This window comes from Anolis sagrei, chromosome Y, assembly GCF_037176765.1.
Source record: "Anolis sagrei isolate rAnoSag1 chromosome Y, rAnoSag1.mat, whole genome shotgun sequence".
In the NCBI taxonomy this organism is placed as follows: Eukaryota; Metazoa; Chordata; class Lepidosauria; order Squamata; family Dactyloidae; genus Anolis; species Anolis sagrei.
This window is the reverse complement of record NC_090035.1, coordinates 35,286,150-35,306,922: the sequence shown is the minus strand read 5'-3', so window position 1 is coordinate 35,306,922 and position 20,773 is coordinate 35,286,150. Positions and strand designations below refer to the sequence as shown.

General features: G+C 42.3%; 1 protein-coding gene across 1 annotated transcript in view; it reads right to left on the bottom strand.

Annotated features, from left to right (window-relative positions):
* Positions 1-4,314: 4,314 nt before the first annotated feature.
* Positions 4,315-20,773, bottom strand: part of LOC137095159 (zinc finger protein Rlf-like) — an 80,720-nt gene continuing 64,261 nt past the window's right edge. The window contains exons 6-8 of the mRNA XM_067461489.1: positions 17,339-17,475; positions 16,874-17,015; positions 4,315-9,584 (exon numbers count right to left, since the gene is read on the bottom strand). Of these exons, the coding sequence (XP_067317590.1) occupies positions 4,896-9,584; positions 16,874-17,015; positions 17,339-17,475 (4,968 nt within the window). The 3' untranslated portion in view covers positions 4,315-4,895. The remainder of the gene's footprint in view (positions 9,585-16,873; positions 17,016-17,338; positions 17,476-20,773) is intronic.

The following is a 20,773-nucleotide window of genomic DNA, read 5'->3' as shown; positions in this document are numbered from 1 at the left end:
GAGACATATATAGAATCATAAAGTTGGAAGAGACTTTCTGGGCCATCCAGTCCAACCCCCTGCCAAGTAGTAGGAAAATCACATTCAAAGCACCCCCGAAAGATGGCCATTCAGCTTCTGCTTAAAAGCCTCCAAAGGAGGAGCCTCCATCACACTCTGGGCAGAGAGTTCCACTGCTGAACAGCTCTCACCATTAGGAAGTTCTTCCTAATGTTTAGGTGGAATCACATTTCCTGTAGTCTGAAGCCATTGTTCCCTTTCCTATAGTGTCATCACACTACAGCAGGGGTCCTCAAACTAAGGCCCGAGGGCCGGATACAGTTCTCCAGGTCATTTACCCGGCCCTCACTCAGGGTCAACCTAAGTCTGAAACGACTTGAAAGCACACAACAATCCTATCTCACCAGCCAACAGCAGGCTCACACTTCCCATTGAAATACTAATAAGTTTATATTTGTTAAAATTGTTCTTCATTTTAATTATTGTATTGTTTTCCACTACAAATAAGATATGTGCCATGTGCATAGGAATTCATTCATTTTTTTTTCCAAATTATAATCCAGCCCTCCAACAGTTTGAAGGACTGTGACCTGGCCCTCTGTTTAAAAAGTTTAAGGACCGTGGTACTAGAGAATGAATCCACTTTAAATCCGGTTGCTGTCTCCTGCAGAATTCTGGGGTTTGTAGTTTAGGGAGGAGCCTTTAACAGCATCATTAAACTACAAACCCCATAATTCTGCAGGAGGAAGAAGCCAGATATAAAGTGAATTCATTCTTGAGTGTGATGAGGTCCCTAGTCTCCAGGGCAGCAGAAAACAAGTTGTCTCCCTCTTCCCTATGACTTTCCCTCATATAATTATACATGGTCATCAATTCTCCTCTTGGCCTTCTCTTCTGCAGGCTAAACATGTCCAGCTCTTTAAGCCACTCCTCATAGGGCTTGTTCTCCAGACCTTTGATCATTTTGGTCACCCTCCTCTGGATACATTCCAGCTTGTCAACATCTCCCTTCAATTGCAGTGCCCAGAATTGAACACCATGTGACTCAGGTGTGGTCAGACCAAGGCAGAACAGAAGGGTAGCATGACTTCCCTGGATCTCGACACTAGGCCAAAATCCCATTGGATTTTTAATTTGCTGCATCATATTGTTGTTTAACTTGTTGTCTACAAGAACTCCAAGATTTTTCACACGTACTGCTGTCAAGCCAGGTGTCCCTCATTTTGTATCTTTGCATTTTATTTTTTTCTGCCTAAGTGAAGTATCTTGCATTTGTCCCTGTTGAACTTCATTTTGTTAGTTTTGGCCCATCTCTAGTCTGTTAAGATTGTTTTGGATTCTGCTCCTGTCTTCTGGAGCATTAGCTATCCCTCCCAATTTGATGTTGTCTGCAAACATGATGATTATGCCTTCTAACCCTTCATCTACGTCACTAATAATGTTGTTGAAGAGAACTGGGCCCTGCGGCACTCCCCTCATGACTTCTTTCCAGGATGAAGAGGAAGCACTGGCGAGCACTCATTGAGTTAATTCACTTACCCAATTACAAATCCACCTAACCGTAGTTTGGCTTAACCCATATTTGGCTATTTGTTTGCCAGGTCATGGGGGACCTTGTCGAATGCCTTACTGAAATCCAGATACGCTACATCCATGGCATTTCCTGCATCTACCCAGCTTGTAACTCTATTAAAAAAACAATCAGATGAGTTGTTTTTGATAAATTCATGTTGACTATTACAGATGACTGCATTCCTTTCTAAGTGTTTGCAGACCACTTCCTTAATTATCTTTTCCAGAATCTTGCTTGGTATCAACGTGTTCTTCCTTTTTCTACCAACGTAAGCAAAAAGCCCTTTATATTGTTTTTAATGTCCCTGGCAAGCCTGAATTCATTTTGCGCTTTAGCCTTGCAAGCTTTTTCCCTACAGGAGTTGGTTATTCATTTGAATTTTTTTTGGTGATTTCTCCCGTTTTCCACTTCTTGTGCATGTCTCTTTTGAGTCTTAGCCCAGTTAGAACTTCTTTGGACATCCATTCTGGCTTCTCTGCCCTTCTCTTATTTTTTCTCTTTTTTGGCACTCTTTGCAATTGCGCCTTGAGTATTTAACTCTTGAAAAACTCCCACCCATCCATAACTTCCATGTCCACAGAATGCCGCTCAGTATTTCCTTCATTTTTCAGAAGTTAGCTGAAGTTAGCAGATGGCGGGTTTAACTTGTCTTAGTTTCAGCCTTCCTTTGTATCGCAAACTGCAGGAGGACCTGGTCACTTGACCCTAAGGATCTGACCACTTCAACTGCATTGATCAGGTCCTCTGCATTAGCCAGGATGAGATCAAGAGTAGCCGATCCCCTTGTTGCGTCTTCTACCTTCTGGACGATAAAACTGTCTGCAAGATAGGCGAGGAATTTGTTGGACCTTGTACTCTTGGCCGAGTTTATTTTCCAGCAAATATCAGAATAATTGAAATCACGCATAACTATCTCTCTTCTTTGTGCCTATTTAGCTAACTGTTGACAGATTTTGTAGAGTTCTTCATCCTGGCTTGGAGATCTGTAGTAGACACCCACAACGAGATCTTTTTGAGTCCCAGTTCCCTTGATTCTTATCCAGATGCTTTCAAGCTGGTTTTCCAGATTGAATTCTTGCATCTCTTCTGCACAGTAACTGTTTTTGAGATATAAAGCTACTCCCCCTCCTCTCACCTTTTATCAATTACTGTACTTGGATGATGGAATAGAAGGCATACCTATCAAATCTGCAGATGACATCATATTGGGAAGGACAGCAAATACTGCAGAGGACAGGATCAGAATCCAAAATGACCATAACAGATTAGAGAGCTAAGCCCAAACTAACAAAAATGAATTTCAACGGGGAGAAATGTACACTACTACACTTTGGCAATAAAAATGAAATGCACAGGTCTAGGATGGGTGATGCCTGGATTGAAAACAGTCCATGTGTAAGGGATTTCAAGGTCTTAGTAGAACATGAGTCAACAGAGTGATCTGGCAACTAAAAAAGGCAATGGAATTCTAAGCTGCATCAACAGGACTATTGAGGGAACTCTATTCTGTTTTGGTGAGACCTCATCTGGAATACTGTGTCCAGTTCTGGGAACTACAATTTAAAAAGGAAATTAAAGAGCTAGAATGTGTATGGAGAAGAGCAACCCAAATGATCAAAGGTCTGGGGGTCACTTAGGGAGTCGGGAATGTTTAGCTTAGGGAAAGGAAGACATCAGGGGACATCAAAACATGGCAGGTTCCTGGACTGGATAACCCTTGTGGTCTCTTCCAAATCTAGGATTTTATTATTGTACCCCAAAGCTTGCTGTTTGTTTATTTGTTTTTTTTCCATTCAGGTTGAACAGATGTTTCACCTGGCAACAAATTCTGAATAAAGTGATTTCTTAACAGGTAGCCTTATATAGTAAATGGAAACCCCTTTTCCCCCTTGGGTTCTATTTTTTTCCATTTACCATTCACCACAATACAAAAGCAAACCTGGATTTTACCTGTTTATATAAGGGACACTATTTTACTAGATCACTGTATATACAGTAGACTCTCAAGTAACCAGAACTCTCAGGCAAATGGCAAAAGCTCAAAAAATAACAATTTAAATTAAAAGCCGTTTTTAATTTAAGAGAGTAAAATTGTGGTACATTAAGTTTGTATTTATTTGCTTATAATACTGTATTTCAATACTCAAGTCAGTAAACCGTTTATGGGGTATAGTATTAGAAAGAGGAGCCCCCAGTGGCACAATGGGTTAAACCATTGTGACGGCAGGACAGGTCGGAGGTTCGAATCCGGGGAGAGCAAAGATGAGCTCCCTCTGTCATCTCCAGCTCCCCCGTGCGGTCTAACCTCACAACCTCTGAGGAAGCCTGCCATAGATGCAGGCAAAATTTCAGGAGAGAATGCTTCCAGAACATGGCCATATAGCCTGAAAAACCTACAACAACCCAATTTCCTATGGTTCTCTTAAAACCCATCGCCAAAACTCAAAAGACCCAGAAAACGAGTTAGATGACGACCAGTGCAAATATGAGCTTCTTAAGTACATCCCAATAATCATCACAATTAGCTTGGTCCTTATTTCCTTCTTGACATACCTTATAACTATTGTACATTCAATTTTGTGAGAATTCTTTCCTCGACACCAGTGCTATCTTGACAGGTTTCCCTCCCATCACCCTTTGACTTAAAACACATGGTCACATTTTGATGTGCCGGAATCAAAATTACTACAGGCACTACTCAAATCAAATGAGTCTTAAGCTGACTCTGCAATCAACAGAAATGGGTGAAAAAATTCCTTTTATTGAAACTCATAACTCAAAAAATATAAGATGCTGTAGTGTACAATATGTTACACAAAGCACCCTGAGGTGCACATTCAAGTCAAGTAAGATTTTCCTCCTCCCACCCGCCTCCCACCCCAACCTTGGTACCCTAAGTACGTGTTTCATAGACAATCATGCACATTTACTTTGCAAGAGGAAGCCCCCTTCAATATTCTGTCAAGTAGCACCAAAATATCAACTCTTTCTTAATATAACAGGGCACCTGTTTTAACCAATACTGTAGAATATGGAGAATGGGGTTGCATCCCTCCATATCTTGTTGTACTGCAGAACTTGTAATCCCTCAATGTTGACCATGCCAGTAGGGCAGGCACGAGCTGCCGTCCAACAACTTTGAGTTCTACCAACTGACCAATGCTGCTTTAGACAGATGCCATACATTCATGGGACTATACAGTCAAATCTAACTTTTAACAACAGATGCAAACATCCAAATTAAACAATTTCCCCATTTAACAGTAGTGGAGGCAGTCTCTCTCTCTCTCTCTCTTTTTCTTTTAAATAGAAACAAAAAAAATTATGAACTTCCCACACAAAGATGATCTGCTTTTTTTGTTGGAAAAAAGTCTATGAGCGAAGTGGAAAATTTAGATCTTTCAAGAACAACTACTGGTCGCAAATAATGCAGTTGTTTTAAGGCATGGTCCCCACAGTTTGTAAGCGCTTTATCCAAGATGGCCCTCAGATTTTCCAGAGAAGGAATAGGAGAGTCAGTTGACAAGAGAGGTTGTACTCCTCTCAGCTGCCCTTGCGCTTTAGAGCCATTGCTCTTCTTGGACACAGCTGCTGATACATGTTCACATTTAGCTCTGCTCTGTGGCAAATCCCTTTTAATGTCTTTAGCTCTTTTTGCCATGCCACATCTTTCAGGTTGTTCAGGTGGTTCCCATTCATACTCAGAGTTGCCTTCATTGTCGTCATCATCATCTCCTCGTGCCTCACTTTCTTGGATGAATTTCAAGAATGAAGACTCAAATCCCATTGGTTTGAAGGACTTTAGATCAAAGGGCTTAGGTGTTGGCTGGTTCTGTAATTTGGTTTTTGAAGCAGAAAGAGGAAGCTTACTAGTATTTGGTTGCCAATCACTAGCATCCTTCTCCCTTGGTAACTGTGTATATGACCTCATGCAATAAGAGTTATTCTCTCTTTCATCGCTCTCTCTGTCCTGGGATGTTCCATGAATTTTTCCCAAGTTTGTTTTGCACTGCTGAGCTGATTCAACTGCACTACGTTCTTCAAAACATCTGGATGTGGGACTGTGGGTATGTTTTAAAGTGCCTGTACACAATAAGGCACCAGCTTCTGGAGGCTTGTCACTTGCAGAACATCTGCTATTTTTACTGTCTTTATCTTCATGATCAAAATCAGAGTTCAGACCAAGACACTCCTCCCTTCCATGCTGATATGCAGAGCGTAATGTCACATCCTGTTTAGCGTTATGATTTGCTTCTTTATTTGTACTCTGAGTCCCTTCTAAACAAGGATCATTTATCACAGTACCGCATTCAACACAAAGTACAAGCTGCTCATATTGCTTTTCTATATAAACACTGGCCATCTGATGGGTACGCTTGTAATGTCTCACAATACTGCTTTCCAGTTTTACTACTGAAGGACAGCCGTGAATCATGCATGGATACTGCGTCTGGTCGTAGTTGTCTCTGCACATCTGCAAGGCCTCTTCTCTTGTTCTGAAATTATAGAACTGCTTCCCTTTGTTTTTATTATTGTTCTTCTCAACCTTCTCACTGATATGTCTCATTTTGTTACTCACATTATGCCTTCCACACCGGTCTTTCAAGCAGCTTTGTCCTTTGGCACCTCCTATGACACCATGTCGAAAATAAACATGCTGACAATAACGGCTGTACGTTGTGAAAACTCTGTTACAGCCATTGAGATCACAATGGATTTCAATCTCTTTATTTACTTCTTCCTCCTTAGAATGTTCTTCCATCAAGTGGTGTTTTAATTTGTGAAAGGAATAAAATGCCGCTGTACAGTGAGGGTGATGACAGGGGAATCTAACAGAGTCAGTTTCAGAAAGCATTTTTGAATCTTCTCCATGATCAAGTGTATGAAAGTCACTGCAGTGCTTAGCAAGTGATTTAGGACACAGAAAACTCTTGCTACATGCCTTATCTTTTTTACATTTGGCAAGTTCCCTCTTTGTTCTCGCTTTGTCCTTTTCCAAACAGAGTTGCTCTTTGTTATACTGGTGTACAGTTCTATAGTGACGAATCAAGCCTTTCTGATTAGTAAATGCAGAACTGCAATTTTTATGAACACAATGGAATGGCTTGTGGTATTTATGTAAAATGTAACAAAGATTTCCTTTGGCAACTGTTCTTTTACTTCCCCTCCCCTCTCGTGCTTCTAGTCCTTTTCGGTGGCTTTCCAATGTGGAGAGTTTAGTCTGTTTCTCACTTACACAACTCTCTCCTTCCTCACTAGATTCCAGATCTGTTTCAGAACTGAGCTCCCCCTTCTTGGAATGACACCGTTGTTCATCAGTAAGTTTACTTTGGCCATCAAGTTCTTCCTCTGTATTGGCGTAGAAGGATGACATTGAAGCCGCACTGCTGTTCAGCATATCCTCCACGCAATCACCATCCTCAACACTTTCATTTCCAAACAGTTTTTGAGTGGCTGTCATATTGCCAAGTTTATGCTTGTTTCTATAATGAACTCTAAGATGTGTTTTCCTTGTAAATGATCTTTGGCAAATATGACATTTAAAGGGTGAATAGCGGTACTGAAACATGTTCAACTGAAGCACCATCTCTTTTGAATAATTATGTTTTCTAACATAATGTGTCAATAGTGCTTCTCTGGTCACAAATTCACAACTGCAACCTTGATGCTCACAGAAAAATGGTTTGGCTGCCAACTGAGTAAGGTATTGATTTGGTAGCTTGCCTTGATGCTCTTCAAGAAAATGGTCTGAGATAGATTCATCTTCAGAGTTGGAGCCCTTGGATGAGTATGACTGCAACAATCTGGAAAAACTTCCAAATCGGCCACTAGAATTTGTTAAACTTAAATGCTTTAAGCCCAAGAGCAGCTCCAACATTGCATTCTCTGTACTTCGTGCTTTAGCATATTCACAAAAGGATGTTTCCGGAGAAGGACAAGGTTCGTCTGTTAAAAAGCATTTGTCATTAGGGCTTGTATTACCATCTAAAATGTCTGGAGAATCTCCATTTGTATCTGAATGATTCTGGAGCTCTGAGCCAATTTCTCCAGCAGAGCTATTATACAGGCTTTTATTGAACTGACCAATATCTTTAGCCTTTAGGCTATGCCTCCTTTTAGGTTTGAAATTGTATGGATGAGCCCTTCGAAGGTGTTTCTGCATACCCTTTGAATTGTTGTATGTTGATCCACAGCCTTCAAAGCCACAAGTAAACATTTTCCCATCAAAATAGACAGCCACGTTAGAATACCGTTCTTTGAAATTGAATGGGTGGAAGACCTTCTCATGAAGTAATACAGCACTAGGAGCTGCCTGACCACAATCCACTGTTTCAGTTAGTAAAGCCACCTCATTCTCATTGGTTAAGGATTCAATATTGCTTCCCATACTACTATTACTTTTGCCATCTACCTCTTCATCAGACAAAGGCTCTTGTTTAACCATCAAGGTTCCTTCTGAATTTGTAGATCCAGAAGGCAAACTAGGACTCTCCTTGAGATGGGGAGGATCTTTTTGTTCAACCACTGCAGAATCGGAAAGACAGGCATGATTGTCCCTGGAAACGTGATCCTCGTGTTTAATCGGCATCTCCTTCATTTCACCATTTGAAATATGCATCGATAGGTGATTTGTAAACTCACTTTTGGAATAGTAAAACTTTTTACAGCCATAGAAATTACAAGTGTATGATGCATCTCTAAAATGCTGGGCTTCATGGTGGTAGAGTTGTCCTAAGTCACTGAAAAAAACATTACAGCCACTGAGCTCACATTTATAACGCAGATCATCATGCTGCTGCTTGTGATGTAGCAGCTCATTGACAGAATTAAACCTAGCATAGCAACCCACAGACACACACATGTAAGGCTGAGGTCCAGTGTGCATTTGCTCATGTTCCTGCAGATGGACTGCTGACATGAAATGTCGCCTGCAATACGAACACTTCTCACGCCGGTTTTTCATGTTTAAGTAATGCATTGCATTTTCATCATTGTTTTGGTGTTCAGCTTTTAAATGAACACTTAAGTACTTGAACTGCTTAAAAACTCTGGAACAATCTGTGCCTGGACATGGATATATATCTCTGTCTTGCAGGTGACAGTCTTCTAGTTTGCTAAATGTGACATAGTCTTGAGGATTTATCTTGGGCTTTTCACGCGGCATTATTTTCAAAGGCTGATTTTCTACATGTGCTGGATAAGCAAACCTTGACAGTCTACTGTTTGTCATTTTTTTTTTCTTTATCAGCATTTTTTTCTTTGCACGGTGTTTTCCACTAGGAGGCATTTTTACATGCTCCATCACATGACGCACAAAGACATCCTTACTTTTGAACTTTTTAATACACACTGGGCATGTAAAAAGACTGCCTTCTATATGCATCTTAGAATGGTGAAGTATTCTGGCCTCAATGCACTCCCTTTTGCAAATGGCACAGAAGAATTTGTACTGAAGCCATCGCTGGTATCTCTCTGAGGAACCAATTGGCTTTTTGATTCTCACTCTCATTTTTGGCTGATTTATGCCTTCAAACCTGCCTTCTTTCTTGCCTTCTTCACAGTCACTTAGGAGACTATCTAACAGTTCAGTCTCATTGAATGACATCTCATTACAACTCAGGTCATCCTCTGACTCAGAAACTTGTTTTCCTAACAATTTAAGACAATGCCGCCTCAGTGTCTTCCAATCCCAAAATTCTGGATCAAATGGCCAATAAGCTTTTAAAGCCAACAAGAGCTCACAACGGAGTGAGTTTGGAACAGGTGCATTTTCTTCATCAAACTTTTGATCTGGTAACAGGTAGAGGTCTTCAAGCAGATTATATCCTTCTTCCTTTGGGTCAAGCAAGTATTCAGTGAGCTGGCATGCTCTTCTGACTTCAAGATCTTCTGGCAAAAGGCATGCAATTGTTTTGCATACGGAGGACTTCATTTCATTGTTTTCATTTGATCTAAGTTGTAGGGCTCTTACACATAACAAAACAGATACAGCCAGGCCTGCTTCTTCTGCCTAATAGAAAAAATGGAGGGGGTGGGTGAGAAGAAAACATACATTAATGTAAATTCTCATCTTAGAAATCATTTTGTTCACACAATATGAAAAATGCCTGAAAACACTTATCCAGATAACATACAGATTGCTCTTCCATTAAGTTGATTACAGGGGACTCCATACTCATAACAATACTATTATTCTTTCAGCCAAATGTTCACCTCCAGACATGCTGCTGCTCTAGTAACCAGTTTTTTTGAAAGATACCTATGACATTTCATTTTCTAAAATCCAGCCAAATAATTTGGGCTAAGCATTATTTATTTATTTATTTATTTGCAGCATTTATATTATGCCATTCTCACCCCAAAGAGGACTCAGGGCGAATCACAGAAAACATACACGGCAAACATTCAATGTCATTAGACATACAGGACAGACAGATGTCCCTTTTTGGTATAACTCTCCAAATATGGTTTAGAAATTGTACATCCCTCTCTGTCCCTACAATCACTTGATAATCACTTCAAGATTAAGACAGATCAAACTGTCATCTACTTACTGTTCAGGCCAATACCACAATCCCCATACTACAGACTGCATGTGGCTGTTTAGATGTTCTTCCTCCAAAGTTAAACCTGGGATGCTATTACCTTAAGCATTATGTCACACCACCTGGCCAAGTTGGCTGTAAACACGCAGATCCCGCCGTAATACAACATACAATGCCTCATGGTAAAGCATTCCACATTGTATCAGAAACTACATGAAACTGTCCAGAAGTCATTAAGTGAGCTGCCTAAAGCAACAATCTCCCATTAGGCATCAATACTAGCACACATATTTTGGGTGCTTAACAAAACTCCCTTTACCTTGGCCTTTCCCCAGCCATGAACTGTTTGGAATTATAAGTTGCTGATACTGTGTTTTCATAGGACTTTGAAATTTATTTATTTATTTTATTTTATTTATTTAGCAATGTTGTATACTGGTCTTCTCCCCTCTATCAGGGGACTCGGGCCGGTTTCCAACAATAAAATCACAAAACTATCATTAAAAAATCATATAGCATATGATTTCAAATTCAATTCAATTAATAATTCAATTAAAACATTATAATAGCAAAATGCAATCACATAATAACAAAGGTCAGTCGTCATACTGAATTCGTTGTCCATCATTCATCGTCATCTATCCGATCACAGAAATATTTATTCACTCGTTGAAAGCCAAACCCCATAGCCAGGTTTTCACCCGTTTTCTGAATGACAGAATGGAGGAGGCAGTTCTGATCTCCAGTGGGAGAGAGTTTCAGAGTTGAGGGGCCACCACCGAGCAGGCCCTGTCCCTCGTCCCCACCAGACGCGCCTGAGAGGCCGGTGGGACCGAGAGCAGGGCCCCTCCAGACGATCTTAACAACCTAGATGGTTCATAGGGGAGAATACATTCAGACAGGTAAACTGGGCCGGAGTCGTTTAGGTCTTTATAAGTTAACACCAGCACTTTGAATTGTGTTCAGAAGCTAATTGGCAGCCAGTGGAGCTGGCGCAACAGAGGAGTAGTATGCTCCCTGTACCCTGCTCGTTTTAGCATTCTGGCTGCCGCACGTTGGACTAGTTGGAGCTTCCGGGGCGTCTTCATAGGCAACCCCATGTAGAGAGCGTTGCAGTAATCTAAACGGGATGTAACCAAAGCGTGGACCACCGTGGCCAAGTCAGACTTCCCAAGGTACGGGCGCAGCTGGCGCACAAGTTTTAATTGTGCAAAAGCTCCCCTGACCACCGCTGAAACCTGGGGCTCCAGGCTCAGCGATGAGTCTAGGATCACTCCCAAACTGCGAACCTGCGCCTTCAGGGGGAGTGTAACCCCGTCCAGCACAGGCTGTAACCCTATGCCCTGTTCAGCCTTTCGACTGACCAGGAGTACCTCTGTCTTGTCTGGATTAAGTTTCAATCTGTTGTCCCTCATCCAGTCCGTTACAGCGGCCAAGCACCGGTTCAGGACTTGAACAGCCTCCTTAGTAGCAGGTGGAAAGGAGTGACAGAGTTGGATATCATCTGCATACAGATGACACTGCACCCCGAAACTCCGGATGATCTCTCCCAAAGGCTTCATGTAAATGTTAAACAACACAGGGGAGAGTATTGAGCCCTGCGGGACTCCACAGTGCAATGGCCGTGGGGTCGAGCAGGAGTCGCCTAGCAACACCTTCTGGGATCGACCCTCGAGCAAGGACCGGAGCCATTGCAAAGCAGTACCCCCAAGGTCCATTCCCGCGAGGGGTCCCAGAAGGATACCATGGTTGACAGTATCGAAGGCCGATGAGAGGTCCAGCAGAACCAACAGGGACACACTCCCCCTGTCCAGTTCCCAACAAAGATCATCCACTAAGGTGACCAAGGCTGTCTCTGTACCATGCCCCAGCCTAAAGCCAGACTGCGCCGGATCTAGATAATCCGTGTCTACCAGGAACTCCTGGAGTTGCGAGGCCACCACACATTCCAGGACTTTGCCCAAATAGGGAAGATTGGAAACTGGCCGGAAGTTGACGAATTCAGTGGGGTCCAGTGATGGTTTTTTCAACAGCGGTTTAATAACAGCTTGTTTTAAGCTGGCTGGAATGTTGCCTTCCCGAAGGGAGGCATTAACCACCACCTTTACCCGCTCTGCCAAACCCCCTCTGGCTTCCTTGACCAGCCAGGATGGACAGGGGTCTAGGATGCATGTGGTAGGCCTCACCTTCCCAGAACCCTGATGACATCTTCGAGTTGAACAGATCGAAACGAATCCATCAAAACTGGACAAGCAGATGCTTGAGTTACATCCTCAGAGACTGCCGTTAACGTGGTGTCAAAGCCCAAACGGATCAAAGTGGCTTTGTCCGCAAAGTACTGAGCAAACGCTTCACAGTGAGCTGCCGAGTTGTCGAGGGACCCATCCTGAGAGGTGGGGTTCAACAACCCTCTGACTACTTGAAACAGCTCTGCTGGACGGTTCTTTGCGGACACAATATTAGCCGAATAGAAGGAATTTTGTGCGGCCTCTATTGCTGCGCCATACGCCCTTTGGTAAAGGCGCAGGCGTGTTCGGTTTGATTCGCTAGGGTCTTTTCGCCACACGCTTTCTAGCCACCTCTTAGTTCGCTTCAGCTCCACCAACTCCTCGTTGAACCAAGGAGATGGTTTAGTTCGGCTACTTAAGAGGGGGCGCTCCGGAGAAATTGTGTCTATTGCCCTAGTCAACTCACTATTCCAGTGGGAGACCAGGGCATCGACAGAATCACCAATCGAGATGACGGGAAAATCCCCAAGAGCCGTCAGGAGTCCCTCTGGATCCATAAGCCTCCTGGGGTGGACCATCTTAATGGGTCCACCACCCCTGCGAAGGTTAGAAGTTGCAGAAAGTCTAAACCCGATCAGATAGTTGTCGGTCCATGGCAAAGGCGTGATTAACAACTCCTCCACACCGCCACCTTCTGCCCAGCCCTGACAAAAGACCAAGTCTAGTGTATGTCCAGCACAGTGGGTAGGGCCAGATACTAGCTGGGACAGCCCCATAGTTGCCATGGTAGCCATGAAGTCCTGAGAAGCTCCTGAAAGAGTGGTCTCTGCGTGGACATTGAAGTCCCCCAGCACAATGAGCCGCTGGGACTCCAATGCCAGGCCTGAGACCAACTCTGCAAGCTCAGGTAGGGCGGCCATGGTGCAGCGGGGTGGTCGGTACACCAACAGCAACCCTATTCTGTCCCAGTCTCCTAACCTCAGGTGGACACATTCAAACAAGATCGACTGTAGGACAGGGCACCTGATCAAGTCGATGGAATTTTTATAGACTACTGCAACTCCGCCTCCCCCCCCCCCCCCCGATCTCGGTTGGTGCTGCACGGCATAACCTGGCGGGCAAAGCTGGGTGAGATTAATCCCTCCAGCTTCGTCCAACCAGGTCTCCGTGTTGCACGCCAGGCCTGTTTTTTCATCCAGTATTAAATCCTGAATGGTTGATGTTTTACCGTTGACAGACCTGGCATTCAACAGCACCACCTTTAATCCGGGAGGGCCGTCTACCTTGGTACCCAAATTTACCATGTCAGGAGAACATTTTGGAATTTTCCTTAGAGTTTGCTCACGAATTAACCGAATTGGCTTATTGACTCTCCCTTTCCCGTATCTTTCCCTCCCCATCATCACCTCTATGGGGGCCCCCCGAGGACTGGAACTCCCCCCTTCCCTCCAACCCCTGTCGTTCTCCACATCCTGATAGTCCAATATTGCACTGTTATATGATACATCAGTAACCCAGGCAGTAGTTAAGCCATCATTTCCATCTTTCTCATAGTTCCATTCCTCTGCTTCATAGAACCATCTCCAATTTTCCCCCGCCATTCGACCATTATTGAAGATGATTAAAAAGTGCACAGTGTAAAGTGCGAATGCAGACTTAGAGTGATAGTTCAATAGCAGCATTGGACTTAATAAACAACAGATATCTATCCATTGCTTAAAGTGCTAGCAAATCATCTATCTCAGCAATATAATGAGGAATTAAATTACAATGGCATTCATTCACAGTGCAATACTTTTGGCAAGCAGTTGGCAGTACAAATTAACACTGGGAGGGGGCACAAGGGAAAGTGCAAAGTGCAAGTCACAATAGTTCATGAGATACTCACAGCTTGACCTTGGGCTCCAGGAGGGAACCGTACAATTCCTCTGCTGATGACTTTCAGTCAATCCGCAGGTGTTAACAATCTTCTCTGAGCATAGATGGAACAGTAGCAACTTACATACAGTAAACACAGTCAGCCCAGTTAAGTCCCCTGCCCAGGATAGAATACAGCTCTAGTACTGTAGGTTAATCACTCCACACTCACAAAGCAGAGGAAAAAAGCAAATTCAACAAGTTAGGTGATCTAAACTCCTTAGTCAAAAAACTTCCTGTTGGTTGGAATGGATGGAAGGACGAACTGATCCTTGACAAGCCGAGGATGTCTAAGGAGTCAGCTGGCGACCGACGTCTGGTTACAAATATAGATAGTAAGAGAGCAGCTTCACAACTAACAAAACTAACACAACCACAGCCTAAGGAGAATAGTGGTCAAAGCCGTACGTTGCAGGCTCACAGCAGCCGCTACACACAGGAGTGGTCAGCACAAGGCGCTCCTAATCCAAAGATGGAGCACACTGTCATGGCCCCTGTGGGGCGGATCCTCCAACCGATTGTAGATGTAACAACCTCCAGAGGATGGCCCCTAGCTGCTGCAGGCACCTCGTAGGCTAACGTAGATGGTCACCAATCCGATGAAGCTCCCCGTCCAGTACAGACACCAGCCTCAGGAGGGACTCCGTCGCTGGGAGCCGCTGAACGTTTGTCGTCGGGGTGAGCCTTTGGAATGGCTTCTGGTGGCAAGCCGCCACCAGAAGCAGCCGGCCACTCACAAAAAGGCATGGTTTGTATAACTATATAACTGAATGCATAAGTAAACAAGATAGCAATGGAAGCCAGAGGATGATAGCTTGTTAAAAGCGGTATACATTCCTGGTAGAGACAAAACTTCTCCTAAGGTAAATGGGGTGTCTACTTTTGAATTACTATTTCCATGGTTTTTATCTCCATTTTCTCCCCAATATAGGGATTCAAAGCAGGTGAGAGGTTTCAGGCACAAAAGGCACTAACCCATATCCATTTCTCAAGTATTAGAATCAAAATAAAACTGGAACAGAAGTACAGCCTTCCACAAGTTGCCAGTCTGAAATTCTCATTAGAACTATCCACTATGGCCAATAGTAAAGACTGATGAGTTGCACCCAAGCCATATCAGGAGAGTTAAACATTTCCTATCCCTGTCATAGAATACTTTAATGTCAATTGAGACTATATGTGTGTTATGGTGACATTTTTTATGTTTATATTTTGTTTGTTAATTTTATGGTTATGTTGTTTTTACTCTGTATGTTTTGTGATATTACTTGAGATCCGCTCTGAGTCCCCACGGGGAGATGGAGTTGTATATAAATGAAGTTTTTTATTATTATTATTACCAGTTAAAGTCTATTACCACAGTCCCCTCTACTATAAGACAACAGAAATCTTTCCTTCCTTGTGTACTTATCCTTTACAATTCCCTGTTTCAATGCCAGAGTTTTGCTACTGATTTACTTCCCTTGTCTTTACAGAGAAGAGATAATGGAAAAAAATCAGCAATGGTGCTGTGAAGTCTCAGCCTAGTTTTTACCCCTCTGTTTATTTCCCTGGAGGTGGACTGTTCCATTCTGCTAAGTTTTAGAGTAGGAGCTTAGGATCCCCCTAGAGGCCGAGCTAGGTTGGTTCAGCCCATTCTGGCTCAGAGCCAGGTGGAAAGACTTTTTGCTCCATTCTTTTTGGGACATAACTTGTAGTAGTTTGCCAGAAAGTGTCTGGTCTGGCTTAGCAGTCTGAACAGGCAATCCTTAGTGCATACATGCCACATAGAACACAGAAATACATGCCTCAGAGAACGTAAAGAATAGTTGTATTTGCCCAAAGAACATAGATAGTACATGCCCCAGAGTTTATAGAGAGTGCTTACCTCATAGAAAATATAGTTTTTGTTACCTCAGAGCACATACCACCATTATATCTCATAGCCTCCTGTTATCTATGTTTTTCCTCAGTTATACCTTATACCTGTTCCTTACTATTCTGATTCTATACCATCAAGAATCAAACTGCACCTTTGTATACCTTATTTTGATTCACCTTGATTGTTCAGTAAACTTCATTGGCTAATTTTAGTCTCGTCTCTAGAGTTTTATTTTGGAGGTATTAAAGTATATTTAGGGCATACCGATGCTCACTGGGAAAATAGCCGGAAACATATAGTTTTCTCTTCAGCTTCCCGGTGTGCCATCATAGGTGCAAAAAAAAGGTAATATAAATGCAATAGTAGGGTAAAAGCCCAAGAGGAATTCTATATGATCTAATGTCATTTGAAGTCTGGAATAACACTGAATGATAGAAAATTTCACAAGGACTCCACATCTACAATAGGCACAAAGCAGGGTAAACTCAGTTGTGCATGAAACTAAAAATAAGAGAGTACACAGACAAAAGATCTACTCTGCTCTGCAGCAAAATTTTATGAAGGCCAACCTTCCTAAGAGTGGCACAATTTGTTTTATGTCCAGCCTTCAATGAGGTCTGCCTTGTGATCAAAGCAAAATACACCACTATTTGCGTATTTTCAGAAAATACAAAAATTACACCCGTGTCACTTTCTTTCATCCAGAGAATAAGCAACATCAGCCAGCATATCACAAGCAGGCACATACCTCAGCTTGTATGACTCTTATAAGAAAGAACAAGTGCTGCAACGTTCTCGCAATAATGCCAAATTGCCGACATCGCTCCAGAAAGGAGTCTAAAGATGGGTCAATCCTTCTTTGCAATTTGCTCCAACACAAAGTCAGTTCCCTAGAGAGAGGAGAGGGAATGTGTATGTTTAGGATTATTGGGTAATTAGCAGAAAAGATATATGCAACATTTTACAATTCAGCCATTGTGCTCAATTCTGAGGCAGACAACAGACATTTTGTGGGATTCCTGAATTGTAGAATATTGAACAGCATAAATGAATCCAGTAACATGTATGCTGATAAAGATATTTGATCTCAACTATATCACCCAGTGAGGTTGACATCACATCAATACCAGGATATATTCAAGAGCCAACCCATCAAACAGACAGAGAACAGTTACACTACTAATGTCAATATACATTTGGATCCTCTACTTACCAAGAGCAGTATACATTTCCAGTTTGAAGCTGCTGAGTGAGGTACGTTGTGCAAAGAATAAACGCAGTACTCTCTTGGCTCTCGGCTTCTAGATTACATATCATATCAAGAACCTCTTTGCAGTCCACTTTTGCAATCTTTTTAAAAAAAGAAACATAATTAAACTGTACATATACATTCACATCTTCCTTTTTGAGTAATCAGTGACTTAACAGGAGCCTATTTCTATTTTAGAGCAAAACCATACCTTAGTTCAGAAGAAGTGTGTTGAAAACTACTGTGTGCAGCAAAAGACATTCATGAACCACTATCTATACCAGCGTTTCTCAACCTGGGGGTCGTTAGGCCATTTCTGAGGGGTCGCCTCCTCCTCCTTTGGCCCCTCCCCCCCCCCCTCCCCGCAATGGCTGACTGGCTTATCTGGAGCCTGGAGTCAAAAAGAGCCACACAAAACAATTATCAATGCAATTCATCGTCTTCTTCTTCCTCCTCTCGGCCCTTCAGCACATGAAAAGCCTATCCCTGGAGGCGAGCCCCCCCCCCCCCATCTCTCTGCCTCTTCCTTCGTTCTTTTCCCTCCCTCCCAGGGGCCTGTGCGTCTTGCTGGCCCCTCCCTCCATTCAGACCTCCCTTCCTCGCTGGCTCTCTTCACCCAAGAGGGCAGCACGTGCCTGTTCCCTCTACGTCCAAGCGCCTCCTGACCCCACCAGTTCTCCAATTTCGGGGCATCAGGTATTTATAACAAATTTGGTCCAGATCCCTCATTGTTTGAGTCCACAGTTCTCTCTGGATATTAGTGAACTTGAGCTCTAAAAGTCTGGTGAATGCCCACCAAACCCATCCAGTGAATCCAAGGAGACTACTACTATTATTAGTAGTAGTATTAGTATTATTATTTGGAGCAGAAAGGATGGGAGAGCCTATCATAAGCTTTACTTACTGTTATTATCATTATCATTATTGTTGTTGCTCCTGCAGTAATTCTATCTCCCTGTCTGAGTCTTACAATAATAATAACAACAATAATAATGTATAATATAATAACAATTCGATCTTCCTGCCTGGCAGAAAGAAGGGGGCAGGACTAGATCGCCTTTGGGGTTTCCTTCCAACTGCCTTAGTCTGATGATTATGATGATGATGATGATGATGGAGCCTTGAGACCCTTCCAAACAGGTCCTATATCCCAAGATCTGAGCCCCAGGTTTTCTGTTTATCCCAGATTATCTGGCAGTGCAGACTCATATAATCCAGTACAAAGCAGATAACCTGGGATCAGATCCTGGGATATAGGGCCCATCTGGAAGGGCCCCAGGATGAACTAGCACTGGATTTTCTTAGCAAGATGTTTTCAGAAGGAGTCTGCCTTTGCCTTCTTTGAGGTTGAGAATGTGTGTCTTTCTCAAGGTCATCCAGTGGCACTCCATTGCCATTTATTAGAATCCAAGTCTCCAGACTCCTAGTTCAAAACACATGCACATAATTAATTAATTTATTAATTTCACATATTTCTATCCTGTGTAATGTATAACAATGATGATGAAGAAGAAGAAGATTATGTATAATAGAATAGTAATTCTATCTTCCTGCCTGGCAGAAAGATGGGGTCTGGATTTGGGGTTCCTTCCAACTGAGTTTAATAATAATAATAATAATAATAATAATAATAATAATAATCTCCTGGAGTGACTGTAAGAGCAAAAAACAAAAACAAAAAACCCTTCCAGTATTTTCTGTTGGTCATGAGAGTTCTGTGTGCCAAGTTCGGTTCAATTCAATCCTTGGTGGAGTTCAGAATGCTCTGATTGTAGGTTGACTATAAATCCAAGCACTACAACTCCCAAATGTCAAGGTCTTTTTTCCCAAAGCTCCACCAGTGTTCACATTGGGGCATATTGAGTATTCTTGCCAAGTTTGGTCCAGATCCATCACTGTTTGAGTCCACAGTGCTTTCTGGATGTAGGTGAACTACAACTCCAAAACCCAAGGTTAATGCCCACCAAACCCTTCCAGTATTTTCTGTTGGTCATGGGAGTTCTGTGTGCCAAATTAGGTTCAATATCATCATTCTTGGAATTCAGAATGCTCTGATTGTAGGTGAATTATCAATCCAAGCACTACAACTCCCAAATGGCAAGGTCTATTTTCCCCAAACTCCATCAGTGTTCAAATTTGGGCATACTGAGTATTTGTGCCAAGTTTGGTCCAGATCCATAACTACATCTCCCCTAAATCCCTGTGAATTCCGCCCAAACCCCTCCATATTTTCTGTTTGTCATGGCCAATCTGTGTGCCAAATTTCGTGGGGGTCTTACATTGCAATTCATAACAGTATTTGTTTGTTTGTTTGTTTGTTTGTTTAGGACATTTATATCCCGTCCTTCACATCCTGGGCCGGGGGGGTGGGAGGATGAGACTCCGGCTTATAACCGGTAACCATTAGATGCCAACAACAATAATAAAAAAGTCGGAGAAACATTAACTAAAACATTGTCATAAGTTAAAAGACCATTTAAAAGGGACAGTAACAAAATGACAGTTATGAATGAGCAACAAAAATAATTTTATGGTTAGGGGTCACCACGACATGAGGAACTGTATTTAGGGGTCACGGCATTAGGAAGGTTGAGAACCACTGATCTATACTATAAGCACAACAAAACGGGCTCTTTTAATCAATAAAACTGTAGTTGTTCTTGACTCCTCCAGATTCATAGGAGGACCTTGTTTTTACCCCAACCCAAAAAATACTGTGTAAATTACTCCTTCTGAAACCTTCCAGGAATGACGATTTCCCCTTTTAGAAAGATTACAAGGCCCCAATGCACTATTTTAACATAAAAAATGTTTTCTCTAAATTAGATTTGAACTTCTGGTTTTGCTTTTATGGCTTTTGGGGCAGGAAATTAACCCCCAAATCCACTGTAGTAGCCTAGACCAACTATACAAACAAGAATGGCAACTACAGAATTTAATAAGCACTGCTCTTCCAAATAATTTGAGGTCATAAGCAATAACAACTTGCAGGTTTATCCTGCAAGTTATTCACCACAGGGCAGAAATCCAATTTTAAAATTATTATCAAAAATACAATATTTATTTAAGCAAAAAATGGCCTTTCTAGCATTTATGTCCTTTCCATTATACTAAAAGCAAGCTGTTTGCAGTCTTCCAAGCAATGCAATTTGCCATTATTTCCATGCCATGTATCTATCTATTTATTTACTTACCATATTTATACTCCACCCTTCCCAACCCCGAAGGGCACTCAGGGCGGCTTTACAAATAGGCAACTATTCAATGCCTTGTGTAATTACCAAAAAGATTTCTGATCAGTGTGGGTCATTTATAAACTCACATGGACGCATTCATGTTCCCACTACCACAAGATGTAACACAGAATGAGCCAAGAAGCTATTGGTGAGGACTGTTGAA